General features: G+C 58.0%; 2 protein-coding genes across 4 annotated transcripts; both read left to right on the top strand.

The window, feature by feature from the left end:
- Positions 1–15: 15 nt before the first annotated feature.
- TOR2A (torsin family 2 member A) lies at positions 16–4,768 on the top strand. 2 transcript variants are annotated; one of them, XM_064468367.1, is made up of 5 exons: positions 16–218; positions 534–799; positions 1,916–2,091; positions 2,443–2,570; positions 3,128–4,768. In XM_064468367.1, the coding sequence occupies exons 1-5, from the start codon at positions 68–70 to the stop codon at positions 3,370–3,372; spliced, it is 966 nt and encodes a 321-aa protein (XP_064324437.1). In that variant the 5' UTR covers positions 16–67; the 3' UTR covers positions 3,373–4,768. The 2 variants fall into 2 exon arrangements, with proteins under 2 accessions (XP_064324437.1, XP_064324439.1); XM_064468369.1 differs by having other exon boundaries at positions 65–192.
- Positions 4,769–7,817: 3,049 nt separating this feature from the next.
- Positions 7,818–10,230, top strand: PTRH1 (peptidyl-tRNA hydrolase 1 homolog). 2 transcript variants are annotated; one of them, XM_064468371.1, is made up of 5 exons: positions 7,818–7,916; positions 8,190–8,409; positions 8,573–8,672; positions 9,321–9,366; positions 9,802–10,230. In XM_064468371.1, exons 1-5 carry the CDS (start codon positions 7,851–7,853, stop codon positions 9,991–9,993), a joined length of 624 nt encoding a protein of 207 aa, XP_064324441.1. In that variant the 5' UTR covers positions 7,818–7,850; the 3' UTR covers positions 9,994–10,230. The 2 variants fall into 2 exon arrangements, with proteins under 2 accessions (XP_064324441.1, XP_064324440.1); XM_064468370.1 differs by having other exon boundaries at positions 7,835–7,906; positions 8,165–8,409.
- Positions 10,231–10,661: the final 431 nt, after the last annotated feature.

Raw genomic sequence — 10,661 nt, 5'->3', positions numbered from 1 at the left:
GCCCCCTCCCCGTAGCCCCGCCCCCGCCGTCAGCCGGAGCGCGGGCGGTGCCGGAGCGGCGGCCGCCATGGCCCCGGGAGCGGCGGTGCTGCTCCGGGCGCTGCGGTTCCTGCTGCTGCTGGCGGCCGCCGCCCGCCCCGCCGCCGCCTGGGACCTATGGGCGCTGCGCTGCGGCTTCTCGGCGGACTGCGAGTGCGGCTTCGGGCCCGACCTGCGCGGTCAGCGGGGGCGGCGGGGCGGGAAGGGAACGGGGCGCCCCTGGGGCGAGGACGGGGGCTCCGAGGCCCGGGAGGCGGCAGCCGACGGGGTCCCGGCCGCGCAGGGTGTCTCCAGGAGACCTTCCCCAGAGCAGAGCGGGGCTGTCGGCCTCCCCGGCCCGCCGAGGGGCAGGAGCGGCGGCGGGGCCGTTGTGCAGCCCGGGCCGGCTGCCTGGGGGGGCCGGGGAGGCAGCCCTCAGACGCGGGGCAGCCGCAACGCGCGACAGGAGCTGCTCCAGCCTGCGTTTGGTAAATCTTGATTTGACTTTGCTTCAGGCCTGGAGTGTGACTTGGCCATGAACCTGGTGGGGCAGCCCCTGGTGAGGCAGCAGGTGATGAAGGGAGTGACGGAGTTCCTGGAGAACCAGAATCCGGTGAAACCCCTTGTGATGTCCTTCCATGGCTCGACTGGAACAGGCAAAACCTACGTGAGCTCCATGCTCATCCGATACCTCTTCCAGGGTGGGCTCCAGAGCCCCTACGTTCACCACTTCTCTCCGATAGTGCACTTCCCCCATGCTGAGCAGATAGAGCAGTACAAGGTAAGGTGCGCCTCTCGGCATGATACTACTTGGTTGGGTTTTTTATGGTTATGTCCATCTTGTTCCTCAGTACGCACACGTTCAGGCTGTATCCTGAAGTGCAGTAGGAATAAAAGCTCTTTGTTTTACCCTCTCAGACAAACACGGCTGAATGAGTGGCTCCACACACTGGCTGAAGGATCCACTAGTAACTGTGATGTACTGTGGCACTCAGTTGTCACTTTCATCTTCCCCACTGCAGTCCTTGCTGATCATGTTCTCATTCTTTATTTACACAGCCCTTTGAACACAGTAACAAAAGAGCTTAGCTTAGATGAAAGGCACTAAAATTCTCCCATTGCTTTCGGGACAACTTGATGCCTGTGAAAACCTGCATATTGCTAGACTTGTAATCCCCTTCTCACACAGCCAGCAGCTCTAGACTCTTAGCCACATCACTATGTCTCTTAAAGCTGAGAAAGGGAAGAAATCAAAATGTGAAGGTCAGCTGCCAAACCCTCATCAGAGTGGGGAATCAGCACACTTTTCTGGGTGTTTGGATAAGTTATTTGTTGTACTGTGTCCTTAGAAGAAAGACTCTCAGGAAGATAAAACCCATACTGGGTGAAGTGCTTCAATGAAGTTATACACACCCCCGGGCGACGTGAGTGGGTTTGTGCAGGTTGGCGTCTGCACTGAAGTGACTTCAGCCATGGTAAAGAGCCAGAGCTGGGTCAGCGCAGGCACAGGGTTTTGCACCAGGACAGGAGTTGGCAAAAAGCACTCAGTAGCTGGTAAATATGTAGATACACTGTGAAAGAAAAGAATGTGGGGAACTGTAGGAGTCTGAATCCCCAGCTTTAGTTTGCTGCTTCCTTCTTTAAATCTGTAATAAAAGATCTACAGCCGGCTGACAAAGCCAGTAACAGCCACTTGTGTGAAACCCAGAATAAAGGAGGCCCCCCCAGCGCTGCCTCCAGGTAGGTGGTGCTGTGCAGGGACAAGCTGCTTTCAGCACCTTCAGCACCTTCAGCTCCACTTGAGCTCAGGCCTCAGCTTTTGCTCTGGGATAGCTCAAGCCTCCCTCGCTGCCCTCAGTATCTCTCTGCCTTACAGCTTGGTGGGTATTTTTCCTAGGAAAGCTTGAAGCGCTGGATCCAAGGGAACTTGACAAACTGTGGACGGTCGGCCTTTCTCTTTGACGAGATGGACAAGATGCACCCGGGCCTGGTCGACGTGATCATACCATTCCTGGGACCCTCGTGGGTTGTGTATGGGACCAACTACCGCAAAGCGATCTTCATCTTCATAAGGTAAGAGAGGCCCCTCTGTGGCATCACGGGGCCTTCCAGTGCACCACTTCTCATTTGGGCAGAAGTCATACCTACTTCAGAGCACACACTTGGTCTGCTTTTCCTTCTCCAAGCCTTGAGCCTCTACAAATACCAAGAGACAGTATTCCATTGTGAATAGACAGACCTGGAGACTCTGAAAAAGCTCTCCTGTCCCTGTTATTTGGCTGCCTTTACAGGAGTCATTTTAGGCCAGGCAGCTGGGAGATCCTGGCTTGCACTCATGCAGGCTGGAGGCTGCCAGAGGCCACCTCTGTCCTGCAACACCACTTTCCCAGGTAGACACCAAATAAGCATCTCGTTCTTGTGCAGCAATGCAGGAGGGGAGCAGATCAACGAAATGACGCTGGATCTCTGGCGTGCCCACAAGGACCGGGAGGAGATAAGCCTGCAGGACCTGGAGCTGGCCATCTCCAAAGCCGTGTTTGAAAACCCTCAGAGTGAGTCCGTGGAGCAGAGCCCTTCCTACAGGGTCAGAGCCCGGCAGAGGGAGCCAGGCCCATTCCAGGCAGGCACTGCCTGCCACCTCCCAGGCAGCCAGAACGGGAGGAGGTGGTTTTGAGGGAAGGCTCCCTGGCAAAGGGAAGTAATAGCCCGGCCTTCCACGCCAGCAGACCCGTGGCCACATTTAGCAAAGTTCTTTGGAGACAAGGTGTATTCACAGTTTGGGGGTTGGCAAATGGCACAGCATGCTCACTGGAAAGGCACCAAGATGTACTGATCCCCACCACCTGCCCAGTTCTCCTTGCTTTGCCCTTGTCATGGGGAGCAGAGCTTAAATTCTGACTAGTCAGGCTAAATCCCCCCATTCCTGGAGAAAAGCCTAATGCAGGGGAAGAGGGGTGACAACTGATGGGTTCAGATCTCTCATTGTACAAAACTGGAGCAGATCTGTCTTCAACTGAGTATTTTGGTTTCGCACAAAGCAGCTCTTTGAATTCCACAGACTGCAGAGGCTCTCTGAAGGCAAAACCAGTCTTTTCCTTGGCTTTTGCAGGTGGATTCTGGAAATCTGGCATCATTAATGAACATCTCATTGATTTTGTTGTGCCCTTCCTCCCATTGAAGCGCCACCATGTAAAGCAGTGCGTCATCAGCGAACTTGTCCAGCAGGGGCTCGAAGTACGTCCTGATGTTGTCCAGGAGGTTGCTGACAGCATCCCCTACTTCCCAGAAGAAGAGAAAATATTCTCATCAACAGGCTGCAAAACAGTGGCCTCTCGGATCAGTTTTTTCTTTTAGTCACTGGCAAGACCCGTGCTTGGATCCATAGGGCGTATATATGGGGCTGTAAAGCAGCAGAGCCCAGGCCTGGCACGATAAGCAGCAGGAGCTGCATGTTGCCTCTCGGCAGCACAAGTGTTCTCCTGCTGACCTCATTTCTCCAGCACCAAAGAGGCCGCTGCAGGATGCAGCTGTGGGACCAAGTGCAAGTGATGTGATTTTAAAGCACTTTACTGATTTACCCTTGGCCAGGTGAGGGTGGGTATGACCAGCCTGGCGCACCCTCTGAGATGTCTGTGATGACAAGGGGAAGAAGCTAAGAGGGTCTGCAGTGTCAGAGAGGTTTCTCACCCTGTTGGCAGCACCCACCCGCAGCTCTCCCCTCTCCTGGCAGCTATTGATATTCAACGTATGAAGATTCTGAGCCCCCAGAAGAATATTTATTTCCTACAGCATTTTAATAGTTTAAAATCTTCTTAAGCATGGCTGTGACTCAGCTCTTTGGAACAATGTGACAGCTCTGGTGCTGACTCCTGCAGTGCTGGCCTGTGAACACCTTCAACATTGCAGCAAAGTTTTCAAGGAAGTTTTAGAGCTTACTTCTTTCCAGCTTCCTTTCACTGTGAATAGGTGCTGGTAGGGACCAGCTTCACCATCAACAAGCATGGGGCTAATGTGGGAGATGGCAACACCTGATCTGCCAAGAGCCAGGTTCTTCCTACTGCCCTCTTGTCCATCTTTCCTCTAAGGTCCAAAGAATTTTCCTGCAGCGAACCAGGAAAACAACAAAAAAAGACTCCTTGCTTGTTTTACCAGCTACAAAAAAATTTCAGTCCTACCTCCAGGGGAGCCGACGGAGCCACTAGTAGTTTTGAAAATTTCTTTTCTTCAGCGGTGATTTCTACAGCAGGCTGAGAGCTGGTGCTATGCGCTATTGAGCCTCTTGTACATCCTTCTGCTGGTCAGACCTTGCAGGGCTTGGATGGGCCAGCGTCCATGCAGCTTCTGGGGAGTGTCACTTACAACAGGGGACCTGGGGACAACTTAAGATTAGTGCTTCACGCTGCCAAGTATGACGTGCACAGTACCACTGGCCTTTGCCCAGGTTTTAATCTCCTCTCTGCAGCCAGTTATGGGAGAACAGGTCAGAGGAACCAGAATTATTCACTCTCTAGGAACAAACTGCCCAAGGGATGGGTGCAGGAATGCTTCCCAAAACTCCCCAATGCTGCACTCGGGCCCTATGCTGAAATGAGCTGCCAGTGCTTGGGACCATTCCAGCTCCAGAGGCCAGTGATTTTAGACACCACCCCAAACACTGCCTGGGAGTTGGCCCACAGACAGGCCCAAAAATTCTGCCTCTTCCAAAAATGTTCTGCATTTCTAATTTTAAAATAAATTTTTTATTAAATAAGCAGTTGGGGAACAGTCTTTTACTTGGATTCCAGACTGCAGCTAGTGTGGAAGGACTTGGAAGATTTGCAGTTGCATGGGAACAGCTGCCTGATATGATGGGACTTCGGGGATTTAGCAGCACGGAGCTGATGCTTTCCAATTAGGTAACTGGAAACAAGACAGCAGCCTTTTCCGGGGGAGGAGGTGAAACGGCAGTAGCTGGGTCAGACATCCTCTGCAGAGGAGCCAGTGTAGGTCCAGGAAGGCCAGTTGATCTCTCTGCCCTAGAGCACTTTTCCCCTACTGGGGAACACATCTGGGTCCCGAGGCCACATTTGCAGGGCTAGTGCCAGCCCAGCAGGAGGGTGGGAACCACCACACCTCCTTCCCAGGGAGGGTCTCTTTGGGAAGCCTGCCTGGAGGGAGCTGTGGGCCGAGACGAGGTGCTGGGCAGGCTGAGTGGCAGACCAGCTGTTTCTGCAGCAGCTGTTGCTGCCGCTCTGTGCGCTGACTTGGTGCAAGATCCAAGCCTGCAGACCCTGCTGCCACACCCCAGGCTTGCTCACCTGAGTCACTGTCCCTCCGGCAGCTCCTACTTCTATGTATAGACATCCAGCAACATGCCGCCACCTTTTAGGTAGACCGCACCTCACCACCAAGTCCTGCCATCGCTGTTTGTGCAGTGCCACTGCAACCTGTCTCTGCAGAATGCCGTCCCCTGGGCTCAACTCCAGCGCCTGCTGGTAATCCACCAGCGCATAGGCCAGCTCCCCCAGGCGAAGTAGTCTGCAACGAGGCAGCATTGGCATCTTGGTTAAATGAGAGCAGCTGGGGGCTGGCTGTCGCCCCCGGGCTGTGTCTGGAGCTCTCCATGCCAGTGGGAAACACACACGGCACGTGTCCAGCCCACCCCAGCCACAAAGATTTCAGCATCATTAGCCAAAAGCTCTGAGCTCTGCCAGGCAGGAGACGCAGCCCAGTCTGGAAGAGAGCAGCCATTCCCAGCCATGCCCCCAGGACAGGCCATGTGGGGAGGGAGCCAAACCAGCAGCAGTAAATCCCAGCTCCTGGTACCTCTCCCAGCTGCTGAAACAGTCCAGGCAGGCACAGCTGTGAACTGGGGTCAGGACCAAGGGAGAAAGGGAGACCTACTGCCCATTTCAGTCACCACTCCCTAACGCAGGACCCCAGCACAGGGCCTTCCCCTGCACACACTCAATGCCAAGTGCAGATACTGCTGACACCCCAGCCCTCATGCCGGGAACCACGCTGCAATCCCCAGCCCAGCTGCTTGCTGCTTCTGTTGACATAGAGCCCCTTCTCCCTCTTCCTGTCCCGCAGAGCCTTGCCAAGGAGCATCACAGCCTCATGGAATTGTCCCAAGGCGTAGCAGTGCATGGCACAGTTGTTATAGCCGAGCGCCAGCTGCTGCTGAGCCTCCTGGGCCTCCAGGCCCCACTGGGGCACCCAGCTCCCTTGCCCAGGTGAAGTCCTCACAGGCTGCACTGAAGTCCTTGAGCCATCAGTGGAGGGTCACGCCATGACACAGGGCCAGAGACAGGAAAACTTGGAGGCCAACAGAGCTGACCAGCCATGGCGAGACTCTCATTACCTGAGGGTGAAGAATTTGGTGGCCAAGGAGTTCACTCTCGAGGGCAAAACTGATCTTCAGCAAGGCCCCACACCCAGCCCTACACAGGGCCTTGGACACCACCTTTGCCTTGGCCTCCTGGCCTCATCTCAGCAGCCTCCACCTCAGGGCCTGAGCAGCTCCGTGCTGCAGCTGCAGCTCCAGGGCCTGTCAGATGTCCTGGTGACACAGGGCCAGCTGTCTGGGGAGGCCGGGTACCCTCCGAGCCTGGCACTTCCCAGCATATCCCCAGCCCCCAGGAGGGAAAGCAGGGCCCCTCAGGGACCGGAGTGGCCATACCTGCCCAAAGCGTTCATAGAAGGAGGCACAGAGCATGCACAGATCAGGGTTCTTCATGTTCCCCTCCAGTTCTCCGTTGAGCATCTGGAGGCACTCTGGGAACTTGTTGAGATCCGCAAGGCACATGGTGCTGTAAGAGGAGACAGGCAAGGCTGGAGGCAGCCCATGGCAGGGCCAGAGGAGCTGGGCAGCCTAGTGCTGCCCTGGCTTTACTTCCTCTGGCAAAACACCCTGTGGGGAGGCTGCAGCGAGGCTGCCTGTGTGAAGGCCTCCAGGGTCTCACAGTAGCACTCCTGGTTGAGCAGACACTGGCGCTGCAGGTAAGCCCTGTTAGCCTCAGCACAGGCCAGGGCTGTGGACATGGTGTGGTGAACGGTGGCTACCCTGAAGGGCAAGGGCAAGGGCCAGATGAGCCAGGGAGGGCTGCTCCCATGCGGGCACCAGTGTGAGCACCTTCCTCAAGTTCAGCATGGCCAACTGGAAGTCACAGAACTGGAGGAAGGCCTCTGCCCACTACTCATACAGCTCTGGCCACACCACAGACAACCCTCAGCCCATGCTGGCCCAGCCCAGCCCTGCTCAAACTACTCAGGATCAGCCTGGTGAGAGGTTAACAGCAGCCTGAAGCCAGATGCCAGCATGAAAGCCAGCCTTAACTATGCTGCCTCCCTTCTCTGGCTCCCAGCCTGGTGTAGCCCTAGCCCTCTGGGGACCCGCTACCCCCGTGGATCCAGGTTGATGGCTTTCGAATAGCAGGTGATGACTTCCTCCCACTGGCCGCAGGAGAAGTCCAGCCCTTTCTGACAGCTGTGGAGAGGCCGCTCCGGCCGCGGCTCCCCGTAACGCCACGACTCGCCCTGCCTGCGCTCCCCAGTCCCTGCATCAGCCGCCCCGCTGGGCTGGCCCTTTGCGGGAGGCGGGAGGCGGCAGGCGGGAGGCGGCGGGGGCGGGGGCTGCAGTCTGCGGAGCCCCGGGGCTTCCCCACGGCAGCTGCAACGCCCCCTGCGTGGGCGGAGCGCGGCCCTCCCCACGCCACCGCCCCGGGCCCGCCCTGTTGACTGCAAGCAAGATGGCGGCGTTGCCCGTAAGCAAGATGGCGGCGGCGGGGCGCTGCCGGGCCGCTCGCGGCGGCGCGGGCGTGACGTCACGGGGGAGGGGAGCAGGCGGTACGATGCTGGCGGCGAGGCTGGCGGGGCGCGCGAGACCGCTCGTCAGCCGGGCGGGGCCGTGCGTCATGGTGGGGCCGGGGGGCGGGACCGGGTTTGCGGGGAGGTGAGGGGGGAGCGGGGGTGAATGGGGGGGGGGTCGGGGCTGTGGGGGAGCGGGGCTGAGGCGAAGAGGGGCTGACGGGGAGAGGGGCTATGGGGAAGAGGGCCTGAGGGGGAGAGGTGCTGAGGGGATCGGGGCTCAGGGGGAGCAGGGTTGAGGGGTGCTGGGGGGAATCAGTCCCGTGGAGGGGCCAGGGGTCTCATGGCGGCCTGGCAGAGCCCTGCTGACACCCGGCGGGCAGGTGGCCGGCCTGGGCAACTATGGGCTGCGGGGGACACGGCACAGCGTGGGCATGGCAGTGCTGGACCGGCTGGCGCGGCAGCTGGCAGTGGCCGAGGGCTGGCGAGCGGACAGGAGGTGCTGTGCCGACGTGGCCCTGGCCACGGCCCACGGCCTGGAGCTGTTGCTGCTCAAGCCACGGAGGCTCATGAACCTCAACGGGCTTAGCATCGCCAGTGCTGGTGAGCGGCTCGGTCACCCCCGGAGCCTGCTGTGGCACCGGGCCCTGTAATGGCCCTGCTGTCCCCATGATGGCTCTGCTGCCCTCCTGTACAGCTCTGCAGGATCAGGGCCTGGTCAGTCTGTCTCCCCCTTATTTCTTGGCTTGTATTTCTGTTTCCAAAGCTGAGATCTACAACCTCCGCCCAGAAGACATTTACCTGGTTCATGACGACCTGGACAAGGCCCTAGGCAAGGTGGCAATCAAGCTAGGAGGCAGTGCAAGGTATGGGGTGGCCCCAGCTGTCTGGTTGTGTGAGTTGGCTTGAGGCCTTGCCATGCCCTTACAGGCACGTGGGCCATTCTGGCTCCATCCCACCAGCCTGGTGGTGTTTTCAGCCCCAGCGCCAGCCCTGGGCCTGATCCCAGTTGGAGAAGCAACAGCCAGCTGTTTGGTCAGCCTCCCCGTTCCTGCCCTGGCAGGAAGGGCAGGGAGCCTCCTGGAAGTGACTGTGGGCTGGATCAAGCCCATCGGCTACACCACATGGGCTTTTTATAGCACTCTGCCTGCCCCAGCGCCAGCTCCTGGGTCAGCCTTAAGACATTTAACCTAGGAAATCTTCCACCGCAGGCCAGGGCAGGGATGGTACCTGGGCCACAGTGCTCGGTCACACACGCACCAGCTGCAGCAAGAGCTGAGACACACAGAACCTGCTGTCCCAGCCCCACTTCCTCCATCCTCGCCAGCCAGCTGCTCTCAGCCCCAGGGGCTGAATGTTCCAGCAGAGGCAAGGCATGGGGGCTACAACTCCTGCCTGGGACCACATCCCCGAGTCCCTGCAGCAGTGTCTGCAGAGACCCCAAGACCATACCCAGGGTGGTGGTAGGGGTTGTCTGATACAGGCTAATGTTGGTTTTCTCCTTCTCTCCCAAGGGGACACAACGGGGTCCGATCCTGCATCAGTGCTCTGCACTCCAATGTGAGTGGGTCTTGATGGAAGTGGGCCTCAATCCTGCCCCCACCTCAGTACATGGCTTGTCATCCCCCCACTCTCATTCTTCTGACTCCCCTCAGACAAGCCCCTGCTCCCTTTCCTCCCCTCACTTTTCTCCTTCCCCTCCTTCCCTCTGCTTCGCCAAGGGCTGATGTCAGTTTGGCCGCCATGGAGGACATGGAAACAATTAGCTTGAGCAGCTCTGCCAGGCCTGGCAGGAGCCTGGGATCTCAGCACGGCCCAGCAAAAGCCTATTCCAAAATCATGTTTCTTGGAGCAAGCACTTAAAACGACCTGGAAAACATGAGGGCCTTCTCCCTCACTGCCCAGCCCCACTTACAGCCCTGTCCCCTTGTCCCAGCTCTGTCTCAGCCAGGCCCTTGAGATGAAGCTCCTTCAGCTTTCTTTCTTCCTCCCCAGGAGATGCCCCGGGTCAGGGTTGGCATCGGGCGGCCAGAGGGTGAAGTGACAGTGTCCAGCTACGTCCTGGCTCCGTTCAGCACCGGGGAGCAGGAGAGGCTGGAGCAGGTCCTGGCCCAGGCAGTGGCCTGTCTGCTGGAGCATGTTCTGCAGAGGAGAGCACCCATGGGGGAGCCAGGTGACAGGGGCTGATGCAAATCCCTGGGGATCCACATGGCCGATGGACAGAGCACTGCGGACGCTGCAGGGTGACGGTGGTGTGGAGCAGAGCTGGACCTGCGAGGCAGCCTGGCCACGTGCTGGGGCAGCCCCAGTCTGTCCCCACACAGGTATGGGCAGCTTGCGTCCCACTCAAACCTCTGCAGTGGCTTTGTACAGCAGTTTGGCACAGAAATTAAATAAACCCTCTCCTCTGTGTCACCTGTCGAACCCCAACTGTCCCTGGCTCTCTGTGGCTCAAATCCATGTTCCCACCCCTGTTCCACCAGCTCACACTGGAAAGAAGCTTCCAATTGGAAGGTGGGGAGCAACAGGAGTGACTTCTGCAGGATCCAAAACCACTTTGGCTTCTTGAGAACCTGTGGAAAGCACCAGTTACCTGGAATCTCATAGCTCAGCAGCACACGAAGCTGCTCCTGCTGAGCTGCAGCAAGTTTCAGGGCTGGCCTCATAGTTTTTGAATTAGGTAGTTTTTCAGCTGAACACTGGAGCTTCCAACAGCTGGAGGAGTTCTGGCTCCTCCTCGCAGACCCATTAGAGGGCTCATGGTGGAGAGGGCAACCGAGAAGCGGGGTCTCCCCACCACTGCAGCTTCCCAAAGCCCTGGTCTCTGCCAGCACATCCCATCCAGCTGCACACCC

This window comes from Phalacrocorax carbo, chromosome 18 (genome assembly GCF_963921805.1).
Source record: "Phalacrocorax carbo chromosome 18, bPhaCar2.1, whole genome shotgun sequence".
NCBI classification, from domain to species: Eukaryota; Metazoa; Chordata; class Aves; order Suliformes; family Phalacrocoracidae; genus Phalacrocorax; species Phalacrocorax carbo.
The sequence above is the reverse complement of the archived record's forward strand: the minus strand, read 5'-3'. Positions and strand labels throughout refer to the sequence as shown.